Source organism: Rhincodon typus, chromosome 25, assembly GCF_021869965.1.
Source record: "Rhincodon typus isolate 14 chromosome 25, sRhiTyp1.1, whole genome shotgun sequence".
NCBI classification, from domain to species: domain Eukaryota; kingdom Metazoa; phylum Chordata; class Chondrichthyes; order Orectolobiformes; family Rhincodontidae; genus Rhincodon; species Rhincodon typus.
Genome location: NC_063356.1, coordinates 2308478 through 2328005, shown reverse-complemented (window position 1 = coordinate 2328005; position 19528 = coordinate 2308478). Strand labels below are relative to the sequence as shown.

The 19528-nt window shown below is 43.8% G+C and overlaps 1 protein-coding gene across 2 annotated transcripts in view; it reads right to left on the bottom strand.

The window, feature by feature from the left end:
* Window positions 1-19201, bottom strand: part of LOC109938939 (serine/threonine-protein kinase TBK1-like) — a 39922-nt gene extending 20721 nt beyond the window's left edge. For both annotated transcript variants that reach the window (XM_048612222.1, XM_048612223.1), the window contains exons 1-9: window positions 19087-19201; window positions 17026-17144; window positions 15417-15557; window positions 13799-13928; window positions 11575-11756; window positions 10546-10706; window positions 9971-10081; window positions 8677-8856; window positions 781-977 (exon numbers count right to left, since the gene is read on the bottom strand). In XM_048612222.1, the coding sequence (XP_048468179.1) occupies window positions 781-977; window positions 8677-8856; window positions 9971-10081; window positions 10546-10706; window positions 11575-11756; window positions 13799-13928; window positions 15417-15557; window positions 17026-17112 (1189 nt within the window). In that variant the 5' untranslated portion in view covers window positions 17113-17144; window positions 19087-19201. The remainder of the gene's footprint in view (window positions 1-780; window positions 978-8676; window positions 8857-9970; window positions 10082-10545; window positions 10707-11574; window positions 11757-13798; window positions 13929-15416; window positions 15558-17025; window positions 17145-19086) is intronic.
* Between the last annotated feature and the right edge of the window lie 327 nt (window positions 19202-19528).

The window sequence follows — 19528 nt, the reverse complement described above, 5'->3', positions numbered from 1 at the left end:
GTCGGAGGGTCAGTGCTGAGGGAGTGCCGCACTGTCGGAGGGTCAGTACTGAGGGAGCGCTGCACTGTCTCAGGTATAGCAGGCAAATTCTCTTGTTATTTTCCTTCTGCCGATATTCATCTTACAGCATTTCCCATTCAGGTCCAATGAGACATGACACCTAATGGATAGGGGGGAAATGTTTGAGTACAAAGTCCTGCGGCTTCCATAACAGAAATGAGGAAAACTTATAGACAGTGAACCATCACCAGTTGCACAGAAATTGATGCTTTGTTCAGCAACTTTCTCCCAGACACTGAGGAACATAGTAACAGGCCCGGGCCATTCAGCTGCTTCAGTGTGTTCCACCAGTCAATGACAGCATGGCTCCCAACTCCATGTCCCTTAATGGTTTTGGTTAGCAAAGTAAATCAATCAATCTCTGGTTTAAAATTAAGAACTGATCTAGCAATAATTGCCATTTGCTCCTGCCCTATCCTGAGTCGCGTTTCATCATTACACTCCTGAAAGACCTGACTTTCATCTTAAACTCTGCCCCTTGACTGACCACCCAGGCAAAGGAAATGGCTTCTCCCAATGTGTTCTGCTCAATATTTTGAAAACTTTGATCAAATCAAATGATTTGTGCAAAAGGCTCTGGAACCTGATCAAGCTGTGGTCATGCTGGTGAAACATAAGCTGAGTTTGTGATCATCACCACGACCCATTGGAGAACCTCATCCACTTCACTCAATCCGAGAGGCCACACTCAACCTGGACATGGTAAATCCAGCCACTTACGCTCTTTGTAGATAACTCCAATGAGTACCTTGGGCTCGGTGCTCACCAGGATGATGGGCCTGTCCTCTGTTGTTTTAGGAAGTGACTGCACCTGGTGAGTCAGTTCCAACTCCAAACGATGGCCCTCATAAACAAACTCTTGGTTCTGAGGGGAGATGTCAGCCTGTTTGAGGATAGCATCCATCAATACGTTTATTCTGCAAAAAAAACAGAGGCAGCATTTTGATGCAGAGATGATGAGATGGTTGACTGTAACCTCGCCATTTACTTTTAGAATCCTCGCTGATTTTTCATTACTTTTATTGTTTTCTTTTCTCAGTTTTGGCTTGGAGCTGCAAACTGTGAACTTTGAGCTGAAGATGACCTTTGGCTGTAGGCAGCAGCTTGTGTTTTAAAAAAAGGGACAAATATGCTGTTTTTGTTTGTAATGCCAGGCCTAAAAGTTAATTTCAGGTTGGTTCTTGATCAAAGTTTGATACCAATGGAAAGCAGAATGTCTTACTAAATAGCAGAAGACCTGCTTCCACACTGTAGGGATTCAAAGTTTGGCCATTAACGAGGTTAGGAAATAATGCCAGCAAGTCTGGGAGGGAACGCGATGGTCAAACAGAGAGGGGGCTCAGAGTTCAAACTGTTCTTTTTTTTGATTGTGTTTGAGAGAAAGTTTTTTCTGTTGATGCAATAGCATGAAGTTTTTGAAAGCTCCCTCCCGAACCTCTCATTATCAGCCACTGGAAGTGCAGAGAATAGAAACTAGGTAGCACTGACTTCTTCAGAATGAACTGCAAAGGTGGCCCTGATTCACGTCTTCAGACAATCAAACATGAAACAGTTATCTCTGCCTATGGAACAATGCATCATAAAAACCATTTCAGTTATCTGGCTAGTTTTGTTATGTCTTTTATTCATCTCTGAATCATGTTTGTTTGTCTGTCTTTTGTGTGAATGGAACTGAAAACAAATGTTGGTTTTGCTTCGTTCACCTCCTGTGCAGTATAACCTGTACGCCTTGCCCTGTCTAAGCACCGTATAATCTGTATGTCCTTGTTTGCTATGATCTTTCTGTACTGCTTGCAAAACAAAACTTTCCACTGTAATTCAATACGTGACTAAATAAATCAAATCAAATTAAACCATTCACATCAATTCGATTACTTTGTCATTTAATTTTGCTCTGCTAAAGTTACTGCATTATTAATAAACAGTTACTTTTTTGTTTAAATTATATACCCAGTATCTAGAATTGATTATTCACAGAGTCTGGATTAGTTTTTGCAAAAAGTCTGGTTAGGAACCATTGGGTAAATCTTGAGTGGCTTTGGTTGTTTAAATTTTCTTGTTGCAAATATAGAGGTAGAAAGGCTGATTTGAATCAGTTGTATGTCCCTGTGTCTAAACAGTTTCTCTCTCAATTCTCCGGCCTCCACACATTTTGAATCAATGTTCTTATGATTATAGCTACTAACAGTCCAATCTTACAAATATTCTCTTTCCTCTGTATACTGGCAATGATACACCTTCATCTTTAGCTCCTTCTTGACCAAGCACGTTGTGTGTTAAAATCTACAGACGTTGAACAGTTGGATTGGTATCGAATTAATCAAAATTTCATTACTTCATCTGTCTTCCTCTTCTAGATCTGCATTTTGGGGTTATAAAAGTGCAACCACTTTTCCCAAACAAATAACAGGACTATATGAAACTCAGAGTAATTCAAAAGGGTTTTGATAGTAAATGGGACTGGGACCAGGCTTTACAGCTGGATGTTGGGATGATGGAGAGGGGAAGGGCTGGTGAGTATATGGAGGGCATATCAATATGCTACAAACTGCATCCGAACAAGGATGAGGGGACTTCTGGTAAATGTGTATGTGCAGGTTTTGTGAATCACTTTCTTGAGAGTAGGCTAGGGGCTTCCACTAATCAAGGCTACAACAACAACTTACATTCCTACAGTGCCTTTAATAGAGTAGAAGCATCAAATGACTTCATGAGTTACTCTGAATAATACAGGGAGAGGAAAATTACCCAATTATGGAGAATGGAGAGACATAGCGGTGGGGAGCTGAGTGACGTTGAGCTGAGAAGTCTGTGCTGGGGCCAGGTAGAACTCCAATCACAACATCAGATGCCATTCCCTACCACAAGCTAAATCTGCAACTCAAAACACTGCAGCCAGCAGCAAACAGCTCACTGGGTGAATCAGTGCTTCCGCCACAGGGTGAGGTACTGGCACCAGTTGGCAAGCAAACAGACTTAGCATGGAATCAGAATTTTACCGTTCATTGATCTGCCATCATTGACAACTCATTCAGGATACAACCTACACTTTCCTCTTGCTAGTAGGACATTAAAAATAGTTCATCTGAACGTGTCTCCATTTTGTAACATGATTGTAATACATCCAGATGTCACCATGGCAACCTGAGGAACTGAATTCAGTAAATCTAGTTGTTTGTGGACCTGTGGATCTGGAAAATAATCTGGAAAACTGCCAGATTGTCAGGAAAATTAACTGGTTCACTAAGAGAAGAAATCCATTAGAGAAGAAAATGTTTCACACCTCTACATGATCTGGGCCCACACTGGATTCCAAATCAACAATGAACAGCTGAAGTGAATGGGAACAGTTTGTCCACCTTATCTACATCTATCATAACCTTCAATACCTCCATCAAAACTCCACTCAATTTCCTTTGCTTCCGGGGTTACAACCCCAGATAATCACTAAAATCCCTGACCCCTGGAACTATTCTGGAAAATCTCCTCTCTCCACCCATAAGATGCATCTCAGTCTACGTTAAACAATTGCTTAGTTGAGGTTATTGATCTTTGAATGTTATTGATGCACTTTAAGGCAGAACAGAAGGAACTTAACGTCACATCAATGATGTGAGATGACAGTGACTGCCCTTGACATCCAAGCTGTATTTAATGGGTTGTGGCATCAAGGACCTCTAACGAAATGGATTCAGGAGAAAACTCTCTGCTTGTTGCAGTTACACCTAGCACAAAGGAAGATGGTTGTAATTGCTTTAGGTTGATCATCTCAGCTCCAGGACATTTCTGCAGGAGTTCCTGAGAGTGGTGTCCCAGGACCTACCATCTTCAGCTGCTTCATCAATGACCTTCCTTCCATAATAATGTCAGAAGTGGGGATATTTGCTGATAATTTCATAATGTTTAACATCAGTTGTGACTCCTCAGATATGAAGTTGTCCATGTACAAATGCAGCAAAACAAGGATAACATCCAGACTTCAAGTTGATAAGTGGCAAGTAACATTCACACCACACAAATGCCAGACAATGACCATCTCCAACAAGAGAGAAACTAACCATCTTTCCTTGAGATTCAAATCACATTACCATTGTGTAATCATCCAGAATCAACCAGATTCTGCCCTTGGGACCTTAAATTGTCTTAAACCTCTTTGCTTGGCAGCAAAAGTCTAAAGGTGATCAAAACTTAAAAGTAAGGTTGAATTATTAATTGTGTAATATGAGTCAGGAGGTTACCATTGACCAGAAACTGAATTGGATTGCCATATAAATACTGTGGCTACAACACCAGGTCAGAGGCTGGGAATACTGCAGGGAGTAACTCATCTCCTGACTCCCAAAAGCCTGTCCACCATCTACAAGGCACAAATCAGGAGTGTGATGGAATACTTTCCACTTGCTTGGATGGGTGCAGCTCCATCAAAATTCAAGAAGCTTGACACCACGCAGGACAGAGCAGTCCACTTGATTGGCATCCACCACCTTCAACATTCATTCTTTCTACCTGCAACTCCAAGTGGCAACAGTGTGTACCATCTACGAGATGCACTATAGTAACTCACTAAGGCTCCTCTGACTGCATCTTCTAAACCAGCAACCCCTACCATCTAGAAGGACAAGGGCGGCAAATACATGCGAACACCACCACCTGCAAGTCCTCCTCCAAATAACACGCTATCCGAATTGGAAATATATCACTGTTCATTCAGCGTCACTGCGTCAAAATCTCAACTTCCTTCCTAATAGCACTGTAGGTATCCCTACAACCTGAGAGCTGCAGTGGTTCCAGAAGGCAGCTCACAACCACCATATAGATAGCAGTTAGGGATGGGCAAGAAATGTTAGACCAGCCACAAATTCTTACAGCCCACAAAAATGCTGTACCTGAAAAGGGGGCTACTTGTGCAAGGTTTGATGGTCCTCAAGCTGACTCATATTACACAATTAATAATTCAACCTTACTTTTAAGTTTTGATCACCTTTAGACTTTTGCTGCCAAGCAAAGAGGTTTAAGACAATTTAAGGTCCCAAGGGCAGAAACTGCAGCTATGATCAGTTCCAGAATGAAACCATAATTTTGATTAAAGACAAGCATTGAATCACTTGGTAACAGTGGAGGAAAACAATTTGGCAAAAGGAATATTTAAACTTTTTAACTGGGGCCTCTGGTGAAGGACGTGATTGTTTCATTCTGAACCAGCAGGCTTGCTATTAAAAACATTGACATGTGATCAGTGGTGATCCTTGCAGCGGAGAGAAGAGTTAGTTGTGGAAACACAGGATCATTTACAGCAAAGAAGGAAACTATTCAGCCCATCAATTCTACGGAATGCTCTACAGAGAGATGGCCATCAGTCCCCTCCTTGATCCTTGCAAGCCAGAAAGTTGATTTCCTTCAAGTCTTCATCCACTTACTTTTAAGAAGCATTTATTGTTTCCACTTCCCCCATCATTATAGCCAGCGAGGCTATTCCCACTCTTCCTCATTTCCCCCATATCTTTTGTCTGGAACATCGAATTGTTGCCTCCTTGTCCTTGGATTATCAGTTAGTGGAAACTGTTTTTCTCTATTGACGTTATCTACTCCTGTTATAATCATGTGCACCTCCACCAAATTACCCCTCAATCTCCTTTGTTCCAAGGAGAACAACCCCAGCCTAATGGCAACCTGACCTTGTTGCTAAAATCCCTTATCCCGGGAACCAATCGAGTAAATATCCTCAAGTTGCTTCACATCTTTCCAAAAACATGTGGAGACCAGAACTGCAGAGAATTCTTTATAAAGTTCTGGTCAGTTCATAACTGAAGGTTCAGCAAATGCTCCCTAGTTTTGTACACAATACTTATATGTACGAAGTTGAAGATCCTGTAGGCTTTGCTAACTATTTTCTCAATGGCACTCTGATTACCTACACCAGTAACACTGCAGCAACTCAAGAATGTACCACCATCTTCTCAAGGGTCCTTAGGAAGGACGGTAAAATTAGTCACTGGATCCGAAACAGTTACGCTTTTCTTCCCACACATTCTGCCAGACCAGCTGAATTTCACCAACAATTTCTGTTTTTGATGCAATAGATACTGGTCTGGCTCGTCATGTTCTTTTCCCAGAAACAAATTTTTAAAATCTGTGCTGCAATCTTCAAAGACAACGCACAGTAAGTAAGGAAAATAGAAGCAATCAATGAAGAATTACTCAGTTAACTTCCTCTGTCACGAAGTTGTACTCAAACAATTAATTGATGCAGAATTGCACACGTTCTTATTAGGTGAACGGTACAGGAAATGTATGAAACTGACTGCAACAAGTATTTCAGACTTGTGAAGAGTCAAAATACATAACTCAGAACTGTAACAAGTTTTAATTTCTCAACTAAGGCTGCAAACATCAGTTGTAAGTATTGATTGTTTGGGTGTATTTTCAGTGAGTACTGTATACTCAATAAAACAGTGACAACTGGACATGGGAATACCAACCCCTGTAAGATTCCCTCCAAGCCACTCACTATCCTATCTTGGAAATATATCATCGTTCCTTCATGTCGCTGGATAAAAATCCTGGAACTCCCTCCCTCACAACATTAGATCATAAGAAATAGGAACTGGAGTAGGCCATTCAGCCCCTTGAGCCTGCTCCTCCATTCAATAGGATCATGGCTCATCTAACATTCTTCACATCCGCTTTCCTGCCCAAACCCCATAACCCTTGATTGATTGCTTGATTGGTTTATTGTCACGTGTACTGAAATACAGGGAAAAGCTTTGTTTATGAGTGGTACAGGCAGATCACAGCAAACAAAGGATGTACAGAGCAAAAAGACTTAGAGGCATCCAGGTTACATTGCAGGTTATGTTATTTAAGGCTAGAGTCCATTCAACAGTCTGTTGATAACGGACAGAAAGAAGCTGTTCCTGAACCTGCTCATGTGCGTGTGTTCAGTTTCTTATCTTCTGCCTGATGGAAGAGGCTGTAGGAGTTTCACCAAGTCCCTTTGTGTTGCAGCTTTCTGCAGTTTTTCTCCATTTAAATAATATTCTATTCTTTTGTTCTCCCGTCCAAAATGAGTATCACATTTTCCCACATTATACTCCATTTGTCAAATTTAGCCCACTTTTTTAACTTGTAAATATCTCTCTATAAACTGTTCGTATCCCTCTCATAGCCTGCCTTTCCATTTATATTGTGTTACCTGCAAATTTGGCAATGGAATATTCACTTCCTTCCTCTAAGTCATTAAGATATTGCAGGTGCAATCACACCAAGTGGACTGTAACGGTTCAACAGGCAACTCACCCCCTGCCTTGTTAAGGGCAATCATTGCAGGTCCAGCTAGTGAAACCCACCCTCACATAATAAATAAAAAGAAACTGATAGTGGATTTTAAAAGTCACATTGAAGCAAGAAAAATCTTTTTTACACAGTGAGTCATTAGGGTATGGAGTGTACTGCCTGGAAATGTGGTGGAGGCAGGATCAATAAGGTATTCAAGAGGGAATGGGGTGATGATTTAGATAGTAATGGTGTGCAGGGATATGAAGAAAAGGCAGATGATTGTCACTAGACAATGGAACCAGTGCAGGCACAATGGGCCAAATGGCCTCTTTCCGTACCATAACAATTCTATGATCAATGAGATTTTGGGATGTCTGGTTGGCGTGCACGAGTTGGACTGAAGGTTCTGCTGCTGTGTTGTACGGCTCTATGACTCTATTGTCGCCTTTAATAGGGCAGAAATGACTATTACGAGGGGGCATAATTTTAAGGTGATTGGTGAAAGGTTTAGGGGAGATGTCAGAGGTAAGTTCTTTATACAGAGAGTGGTGGGTACGTGGAATGCGCTGCCAGCAGTGGTAGTGGAATCAGATACATTAGAGACATTTAAGCAACTCTTGGATAGGCACATGGATGTTAGTAAAATGTAGGGCATGCAAGGTCGTTTGATCTTAGTAGGATAATAGGTCGGCACAACATCGTGGGCTGAAGGGCCTGTACTGTGCTGTAATGTTCTATGTTCTATGTGACAAGACTAGAAAAAATATTTTGTTCACCAGCCACTGAAAACTGATTTGATTTGATTGTCACATGTACTCAAGTACAAAAGTACAGAAGTACAGTGAAAAGTATATAATGTCGCTACACAAGGTGCCACCTTCAGTACAAGTACCTAGGAACAGAATCTTAAGGATGAGATAGAAAGAAAGAACAAAGCTAAAAGTTAAATATTGCAGTAATTATTGTGTAGCATGAAATAAGGTTAAAAGTTACACTTTGCAGACCTTCTTAGTTTTGTAGAAAATAGAAAAACAGAGCTGAAACTTCAAGTTCCAACATGATATAAATTCAGGCAAATTAGAGAGATAATTTCAACATGCCTGCAATCACAGAGGTAAGTAGCTTTCTATGGTTTGAAATTAGGTGACAATATTAATTCTCTGTTCCTCTTGCACTTCCAATACAACATCCCATTGGAACTGTGAAATCAATGAATTTACACGATCGTGAAAAGCAAAAAGATCCTGAAAATGAAGCACAGGCCCTTTGCTCGAGCTCAAAATATTTTCTGAATTTGCTATACATAGGATCATTAAATTTAGGACAAACAAGGAGGCTTACGTGTTGTAGGAGTGGATGTAGATTTTGAACATCATAGCTTGCTGCAATGAGAAGAGGTGGATCACTGTCCTGTGGAGAATATCACTGGCTTCTGCAAAGAACTGGTCAAATCCCCAACATTTGGTCTGGTCCACCTCCAGGATATTGGCGAGGATGGGAACTAACAAGTCCTTCAAACCCCTAGAGGAACACAGCAAAAGAGGAAAATGAGACACTAGATCAGTTACACTTGTCATTGGTAAATACAGAGGTTACTGACCAAAGTAACAGGAGCAACCACAAACACAGAAAAAAAAATCAGCTGGATTAAGCCATTTCACCCATTACACTTGTTAAACTATTCAAAATTTTCATAGCTGATCTTCTAATTCAGCACTACTTTCCTGCTCTATCACGAAGAATCAATTTAGATTTAGATCAGCACCTTCAGGAACTTGTATCCCAGTGAGAGTCAGCATCTTCAGGAACCGTATCCCAGTGAGAATCAGCACCTTCAGGAACTGTATCCCAGTGAGAGTCAGCACCTTCAGGAACTGTATCCCAGTGAGAGTCAGCACCTTCAGGAACTGTATCCCAGTGAGAGTCAGCTCCTTCAGGGACTGTATCCCAGTGAGAGTCAGCTCCTTCAGGGACTGTATCCCAGTGAGAGTCAGCACCTTCAGGAACTATATCCCAGTAAGTCTAATGAATTAATCTTATAATGTAGAACTTTTTGATGTGAAGTAATATCAGTTATCTTCAGGATATCAGAACCTATGAATTAATTTTGGAAATACATAGTCTAATTCCACAAACAGCAAATGAGATCTTTGTCCCAGTATTGCTGGTGGGAGGATTGTAGACCAGGACACCACATTATTAATGTTTTAAGCAGACATTTACTAACTAAAGAGACACTGCGCTCAGTTTGATATTGCAGTAAAGATAATCCTTTTAATACTGTAGCACTCCATCAGTGCAGTGGCAATTTGTAATGTGTATAAGTCCCAGAGTGGGGTTCAAACCCAGTATCTCCTGACTCACTGACACATCAAATTATAATCTTTGATCCTTATGGCACAGATCAGATGCCCCATGATCAGGTATACAAGACTCAATGGGCTGAATAGCCTCAACCTGTTCCATTGGTCTTGTACATCTTGTGGAGTTTCTTGTACGGTCACACCTTGGTCCTCTTCCTTGCTGTGATCGTTTTAACACATTGCAGTAAGGTAGCTGTGAAAGTACAGCCAGGTGGGGTTCACAGACTAGGGGCTGACCCTGGTCTATGTGACCCTTCTTTGGAGAGACTTACCGGGATAGTCTGCAGCTAATGGGCAGCTCATAACTCCATTCGATCGATTCATCATCTCTGTGCTGCACTCCGGCAATCGCTCCCTCTGGCTTCTGAGTTGTGATTTTATACCTGCAATGAAACCATGCTGAGCTGATAAAAAGCTGGATAACATCCATATTATACTGATGGGAGGGTTAGGTGGGAAATGAATAACCAAGATGTGGAGGTGCCGGTGTTGGAGTGGGGGTCAGCTGATGAAGGAGCAGCGCCCCGAAAGCTTTTGATTTCAAATAAACCTGTTGCACTATTAACCTGGTGGTCGTGTGACTTCTGGAAATGAAAAGGACAGGAGTATGGGTGAGGAATTGGGCAGGGTGGAAAAAACCAGGACTTGATTAAAGAATGGGATGAGAATGAAGGATTTAAAAATCAAAGAGATGGAGTGAGATGAGATGAACGCAGTGAGATGGGATTTAAAAATAGATGGCATGGGATGGAATGTGATGGGAAATTATCAAAAGATGTACAAATTTGGGAAATTGCATGGATTAAAGCAAAAGAGAGATTCAAAGGCCTTGCTGAAAGTAACTTACATCATCTCCTTGTTCTTGCGGGGTCCTCCGAAAGGAATGAAGGGTAGTCTACCAGTCGCTGCTTGGTAGAACGTAACACCGATGCTCCACAAATCCACTGTGACTCCATAAGCCTTCTTCTGGGGTTTCCGAAGAACAGCACGTTCATACATATCTGGGTGCTGCCAGGCACAATGATGGTGAGTGAATATTAGGGGTTGTAGTGGGAGCAATATTCATTTCAATGGTTCTCCCTGTCTCTGGAGACTCTGGCTCTCCCTGGGGTTTATTCAAGAGGAGATTCTGGCCCAGGACCATCAGGAGGCTCTGCAACGTCGAAGGATCGTAGCTCAGACTGACCCGGGCTTCAGCTAATCTCCACATTTACAGGTAAGCACCAGCCAGGAGCTGAATCCCATCCACTTTCATGGCTACAACCCAACCCCATCACGCTTCCCCAGAAATGCCCCACACACTGACACACCCTCACCCACACCGACGCAATCCCCCACACCGACACACCCCCCCCACACCGACACGCTCCCCCCCCACCCCAGCACACCCCCCCCACACCAACACACCCACCTCCCCCCACACCGACTCCCCCTTCACCCCAGTGACACCCCCTCCCCCACACTAACAGCCCGTCCTCTCACACCAAAACACCGTCCTCTGCACCAACCTCCCCACACTCCCACCATCCCGGCCCCCACAACAACCCTGCTCCTTCTAACCTCCCACCACCCCAACACATGGATCCCTGAACCAAACTCCAACTCCTACATCAACCAGCTCTGCGCCCCCCCAAACCCCCACACACCCCTAACCCTCACCCTAACCCTCCACACAGTGACACAAACACCCCCCACCCCCTCTACCACTGTCCATTTCCCCTAGTGGCTGTCAGTTAACGTTGAGCAACTTGAAGACATTGAGTGAAATCTAGAACGTTCTAAGCTGTAGAACTCAGTGTCACTTCATGCTGACCCACTGGCAACAACATGCCCATTGATTCTGTTACATTTGATGAATTATGGGAAGGGTACTAACCAAATATTCCTCAGTCCCATACAGTGAGACAAACTTCTCATTATCTTCGAGTTCCCGAGCTGCTCCAAAATCCGTCAGTTTATAAATTGATTGACCATCATCCCCAACCACACGCATGATGTTCCCTGGTTTGATATCTCGATGGACAACTCCATTCTCTCTCAACTGGTTCATTCCACCAACTGGAGTGGGGGTGGGTGGTGGGTAACAGAGGAAAGAGGAGATTACGATAAGTGGAGGAAAGCAATTCCACTCCAAGTGCCAGTCTGGAAGCTTACACTCACCGAACCCAGCCAGCCCTGCCTGATAAATTGGTATCTCACCCAATCTTTATCTCTCAATTAACCCCAATTCAAAACAAAAAGGGATCATCTGGTTGTTAAAACATTGGTGTCTTTGTGGGATCTTGCTGTGCACATTTAGGCTGCTAAGTTTCCAATGTTACAACAGTGCAAAAGTTGTTTTATTGGTGGTGCAGTGCTTTGAGGTCACAGATAGATCCCGCCCACCCCAACACACACACACACACGCGCGCGCACACACACGCACACGCGCACACACACGCGCACACACACACGCCTTACTCTCTACGTGGATTCAAAATCTGTCCGAAATGAAAATGATTTGGGTAATTTTCACCAAGTTTCCTTGTGATTTTGACACATAGCCATCAGAATCTTGGAAAATCAACGGATCAAAGTCTTCTATTGGCCGGAATAATACACATCCATATTATTCTGTTGTTAAATCTAAAAGGGTTAAATGATTAAGGTGGGTCATAGAGCCTAGATTCTGATATAACGTCCCTGATAAAATACTAATTCTCTTTTTCTTCCTATAGCTACTTCCAGACCTGCTGAGCATTCCCCACATTTTTTTGGTTTTTATTTCAGAATTCCAGCACCTTGCATTATTGGATGATCAAGGGGCGATGTGGTCAAGATGGGAAAGCTGATTGACTGATTTACCATTTATTGGGGGGGGCGATGGCCTAGTGATATTATTGCTGGAGTATTAATCCAGAGACCCAGATAGTGTTCTGGGGACCTGGGTTCGAATCTTGCCATGGCAGATGGTGGAATTTGAATTCAATAAAATATCTGGAATTATGAATCTAATGATGACCATGAATCCATTGTCAGGAAAAACCCATCTGGTTCACTAATGTCCTTTAGGGAGGGGAAACTGCCATCCTTGCATGGTCTGGCCTACATGTGACTCCAGACCCACAGCAATGTGGTTGACTCTTAACTGCCCTCAATTAGGGGCAATTAGGGATTGGCAATAAATGCTGCCTGGCCAGTGATGCCCCTCATCCAGTGAATGAATAAAGGAAAAAAAAAATTTCCTTTCTTTAAGGGAGTCCAAAACAAGGACCATAACTTGAAAATTCACGGTGAGCATAAGAAGCATTTCTTAACACAAGCAGGAGTGGTAATCTGGAAATGATCCTCTGAGAATATGGAATACACTCAAAGAATTCTCGCTCTTTTTTCACCAATGTTTGTGACAGGCAGCTGCAAGATCAGCTTCAAACCATGCCGCCCCCCCCAACCCCCTCAGCAACAGACGGTGACTCTGGCCTGACTGGGTTATTATTCTTCCCCCAGCCCCACCCCTTCTCCCTCTATTTATTTCCCAGATCCCTTTCCCCTCCCCAATTCTGACCCGAAACATCAACATTCCTGCTCCTGTGATGCTGCCTGACCTGCTGTGTTCCTCCAGCTCCACGCTGTATTGACTCTGACTCCAGCATCTGCAGTTCTTGCTATCCCTGGGCTATTATTCAGTTTCAAATAAAAGCAAGATACTGCAGATGCTGGGAAACCTGAAACTAACACAGAGAATGCTGGAGAAACTCAGCAGGTCAAGCAGCAGAGAAACAGTTACTGTTTCAAGTCTGATGACCTTTCTTCAGATTTGTACAAGAGTCACTGGGCTTGAAATTCTCCTTCCCTCTCCACACATGCTGCCAGACCTGCTGAGTTTCTCCAGAGTTTTATGATTTTATTTCTGCCATTTTGTCTCTTTGATGAGAATGTAACTTTCTTGGAGCCAAACAGCTGCTGATTGGTGGGTGGGGGTCAGGGCACTGTGTTGGGATATTGACTAGATCAGACCCCACCCCCTGTCCCACCATTTGCCAAACTTCCCCACGAGCACACATTGATGAAGTGACCTCCTTGGGTATAATCCAGAGACGTGGAGACTGTGTAGAACTTACCGACACTTTCCAGGACAATCAGAAATTCAGCTTCTGATAACCCAAATGCATTTTCCGATTCTTCCAGAACATTGAGTAGACTCCCACCCGAGCAGTACTCCATCACCAGTACCTTCTGTTTAGTGGCTCCCTAAAGGACAGGCACATTAAGAAATAACTCCAACCCATAATATATAGCAAAGAGAGAGAGAGAGACATGCACATCATCTCTGGGTGGGTGTATATATCACAGTTGATAACTTTATACAGGATGGTGTGCAGTCTGGAGGGGAACCTGCAGATGTTTCCATATATCTGCTGCCCCTGGTTGTGTGTTTTGAAGGTGCTGTTGAAGGAGATGAGGTGAGTTACTGCAGTATATCTTGTAAATGATACAAATTCCAGCAACTGTACATCAGTGCTAGAGGGAATGAATGCTTGTGGATGTGGTGCTAATAAAGCGGGCTGCTTTGTCCTGAATGGTGTCAAGCTTCTTGAGTTTTGTTGGAGCTTCCCTCAGGCAGTTAGGCATCCAGGCAAGTGGGGGGTATTCTATCAAACTCCTGACTTGTACCTTGTAGATGGTGTTCAGGCTTTGGGGAGCCAGGAGGTGAGTTACTCGCCACAGGATTCCTAACCTCTGACCTGCTCTTGTACCCATTCTGTTTATCTAGTGAATCCAATTGAGTTTCTGGTCAATAGTAACTCCCAGGCTGTTGATAGTGGGGGATTCAGTGATGACAATGTAATTGATTATTAAGGGGTGATGGTTGTCTTCTGTCTTATTGGTGATGATCGTTGAGTGGCACTTGTGTGGCATGTATAGTAGTTGCTGCCTGTCAGTCCAAACCGAGATGTGTCTAAGTCTTGCTCCATTTTGAGCATTTATAAGTCTCTGAGACTCTGAGAACTCCAAAGGTTCACAGACCCTGGACTGAGAAAATTTCTCTCTGATGCAATCCTACAGGATTGGCCTCTTAACTCGAGACACTGCCTCCATGTCATTGATTCCAGAGTCAGGGAGAAACAATCTCTCTGCACTTTCCCTTTTATGTTCCCTCAGAATTGTAAAATTTATAATACCATCACTTCTCAATGTCCAGAGAGTATAGGCCCAATGTACTTAGACTCTCATTATAAGAAAAGCCATTCCCCAGGATTCAACAGAGTGAATCTTCTCTGTACACCCTCCAGATCAAGTGTAGCTTTCCTTAAATATGAAGTGAAAGACTGCACATTTTTCCAAGTGTTTTCTCACCATTGTAGGTAGCTGTCCCTATTCCCATACTCCAATTACTTTGCAGCAAAGGGCAACCTGCCATTGGCTCTCCCAGTCCACTCATGGTGAGGGTCCTGTTTTCTGGATCTGGGCGGGGGCTGCACAGGGTGGTTGGAGGGGTTTGGTGGAGGGGGGAACACGGTGTTGTCACTGCCAATGGTTTAGGTGCTGTTACCATCTGTTCTGGGTGAGGTGGGGATTGGGGAGGATTTCTGCTCTAGGGGAGGGCAAGGCTTATTCTATGCCAGGTTCATGGGGGTTGTATAACTCTGCCTGTGGTATTGGGGATAGGCATGGGGGGAGTGCTTTCTGACAAGTTATAGTAACCTGTTTAAGTTAATGACAGGAGCAGACACTTACCACTTCCTCCACTGCAAACAGTTTCACAATATTCTTGTGGTTTAATTTCCGTAACATTTCAAACTCTCTCATCTGCACTTCATAAGGACGCAGATAACTGACATGATTGAATACTTTGACAGCATACTGATCACCGGTTTTCTGTAAAGCAGTTTGAAACAGTCACAAATCAGACATGAAGAGCAAGACGCAATGAGCCCAATAAGCTCTTCACCTTCAATTCAATTCAACTTCACCTTCTCATCATCTTCCTCTCTCCACAGAAACACAGCTAATCCAATCACCACATTCCCAAGGTTCACTCCATCCTCTCCCCTGATAACTTTGACTGAACTCTGACCAAGAGAAGAGTTCCCATTCCATTTATATTGTTATTTTGTTTCAAACTTTCTCTTTTATCTGCGAAGTGCAGGGATCACAGTTCCATGGGAAGATCGATTAAATACCATCACAGATGATTGAACTTTTACAAAATAATTCATCGACAGGATGAGGGCATCGTTGGCCAGACTGAGCATTTATTGCCCAGAGGGCAGTTAGGAGTTACTAGCACCTTGCTGTGGGTCTGGAGTCATACGTAGGTCAGATCAGGGAAAGATGGCAGTTTCCTTCCCTTGAGGACATTAGTAAACCATCTGGGATTTTTTTTCCTGACAATTGATTCATGGTCACTACTAGATACTTAATTCCAGATTTTTATTGAATTCAAATTCCACCAGCTGCCGTGGCAGGATTCAAACCTGAATCTCCAGAACATTACCTGGGTCTATGGATTAACAGTCCAGTGATAACACCACTAGATCATCATCTTCTCTTTTTGAAAGCTCATTCCAAGTTCCCCTGGTTATAAATTATCCAGTTACAGAGGCATTGAGCTTTCCCCTTCCCTGTCCCTCCCTCCCTCCCTCTCTCTCTCTCTCTCAGTCTCAGTCTCTCTCCCTCTCTCTCTCTGAGTCTCAGTCTCTCTCTCTCCCTCTCTTTCTCTATTGCACTCTCTCTGCCTCAGTCTCTCTCTTTCTCTCTCACTCTCTCCCTCTCTCTCCTTCTCTCTCCCACTCTCTCTTTCTCTCCCACTCTCTCCCTCGCTCTCTCTCTCCCCTCTCTCTACCCCCTCTCTCTTTCTCTCTCTCTTCCACTCTCTCCCTCGCTCTCTCTCCCCCCTCTCTCTTTCTCTCTCTCTTCCACTCTCTCCCTCCTCTCTCTCTCTCTCTGTCCTCTCAAGATGATGTAGAAGATCCTGAGTAATATTTGAAGAACAGCAAGAAGGTTTTCAGTCGTGTTCTGACCTATATTAAACCTTCAAAACTAAACAAACTATATATGGCAACCATCTTATTGCAATTTCTGGGATCTTGCTGTGTGTGATAGTCAGCCTGTCAGCATATTCCTCACCCCGAACCACATGTATGTCCATTAATCCTGTCTAAGCAGATGCCTCCTTTGTTCTCCTCAAATATATCAGTGGTTTCTCGATCCAATTTACACATCTAGTCCCAAAACGTTTGCTTATTCCATTACCAGCTGGGTAAAAAGTTATGACAACTTCACATCTTCATCCTAACTTCCTCATTGTCTGTGCTGTTTGAACTCCTCAACCAGACGGGTTTACCTTGTGACGCGCTTTGTACACACTCGCAGTTGCTCCCTGTCCAAGGACATCACTGAGTAACCAGAGGTAATTAGTTGTGCTCTGCATTCCTGGTCTCAGATGTAATCTTTCAGAACAGCCTGTCCAATCAAAACGAAAACACATCAGTGACTGGACTGGAGCCAAAACGTTCTTCTAAGTCCATGCTATGGGTCAGTTGAGGCAGCAAATATTTGGTGTTGAACAATTGATCAGAAAATTGACCAGATTTCAACCCAGACTTGCCCAGGAGAGTGGGAGAGGCACTACAATTGTACATTGCTGGATGACACAAGGTGAAAACAGCCAAGACTCTGCTCAGATCAGTCCCTATACCCTTCTGTCCCTGAGACATATAACACGAATGAAGCCAGGCTCAGGCATGGTGCTGGGCACACTCTGCTGACCGTGAACTATTGGCTCTTTGCTTGGCAAGGCACTATCAGAGTGAAAAGGGTGTCCTTCTGATGCCATGGATCAACCAATCACAATCAAGAAACAGATTGTCTGGGTATTGCTGTTTTTGAGAAGGATGGTCAAGACATACAAGTTAAATTCCTATAGCACCTTTCACAACTTCTGAAAATTTATTTTATTCATTTGTGAGATATGGGCATCACTGGCTGGCAAGCATTTATTGCCTGTCACTAATTGCCCCTTGAGAAGGTGATGGTGAGCCACCTTCTTGAACTGCTGCAGACCATGTGCTGTAGATAGACCCACAATGCCCACAGCGAGGGAATTCCAGCATTTTGACCCTGCAAATGTCCCAACTTTTACAGTCAGTTACATATGATTACTGTTTGCACATATGTTCGACCCTTATCCTTCATCCCTGTCCTATTTCTCCCCCAACTCTTCCCCACAATCTGCACCATTGTCAGGTGCAATCTCGTATATGAGCAGTTTCTACCCTAACTATTAACCCTGGAATTTAATTTCATGTTCCCAAAACTTTGTGTTTGAGAAACTGCTACCTACTCTCTGTTCTAAATTTTATTTCACTTTATTTTCAGCTGCTCTTGTTCTCAACCCTTTAATAATTGGAAATGTTCTACATCTATACAATGTAAAGTCATCGTGGTCCTACTGGGCCACAGTCCAACTCACCCATTACACAGAGGGATGCCTGGTGATGGTTTAACCTGAGGGTCACCATGCCTCAGGTGAAGGGAGACATTGAGAAGGTCAGCCCCTCATAGTAACCTCAGCCAGGGAGGCAATTGAAGCCACGCTGTTGGTATCAGTGCAATGCAAGCCTGCCTTCCAGCCAACTGAGCTAACCAAACCCCTCTGCATCGATGTAATGTCCCTGAGTAGATGGCACTCCCACCTCTGAGGCCATGTGTCTGGGCTACACCCCAGAAATGTGAAGGTAAACCATTCAGACACAGAGGGAGTGCTGCACTGTCCCAGGAGCTGTCTTACAGATAAGATGTTAATTTAAACAGACATCCATCTACCCTTGGAGCTGGACGTGGATGATCCCACAACACTCTTTTGAAAGGGGTTGGCATCCTCACTAAAGAAAAATGAACGATCTGGTCATTATTACACTGCTGTTTGTGGGATCTCACTGTGCACTCTCGCTGTTTTTTTTGTGTATCTTCGCATTGCAACACCCCAATGGCCGTGAAACACTTTGGAATTTCCAGAAGTGGTGAAAGGCGCTACAGAAATGCAATATCTTTCCCGAGCATCAGCTGTAAGCTGCAGTGTGACGACATTATGGTGATTCCCTCCTGTTCTGTCCCTTTAACAGAATCCGGTTCAATTCCGGGGCTTTCAAAGGAGGGACACCCCATCCCATGCCCCCAAGTGACCCCTCAACCTGTCGACAGGACATCTCCCCCCCACCCCATCACCCCCACTCTCTGAATGACACCCACTGTGGAGGAAACTGGTCCACATTGAGATAGCATTGGAATCAGAATGGTGTCGCTTTGGCTCACGGTGTGAACTGACAGGTTCTGGAGCCCCCCTGGGGGGTCGGGGAGAGGGTTCCGGCTCCCTCAGCCCTGACCCTGGGGAAATGTGCCTCACCTGGAAACACCGACTCTCAGCAAACCTCCTGAGCTCAGGACCATCCGCCCCACAGACTGAACGGAACAAAAACTTGAAACTAATTCGGAAAAAAAGAAGTTGCTTTCGTTTCCACTCTTCCGCATCTCCGACTCCTCCGTGTGTGTTTGTGGGGAACTGCAGCGTAACCCCCGGTTTCCACTGGCTCTAGCCTCCCTCCCCCGGGGATTACAGGGTTCAATCCGCCCCCCACCACCGGCATCGAAAAGGAATGATGTGGAGTTTTGTCTCTGAGCTATGAAACGCTGAGTGGCCTGGCGTCGGAGACCCTAACTCTGGACAAACATAATTCATTGAAGAGTCTCATAGATAGTCAGACATGTAACACAGTGTACAGCTGGAGGAACACAGCAGGCCAGGCAGCATCAGAGGAGCAGGAAAGTTGACATTTTGGGTCTGGACC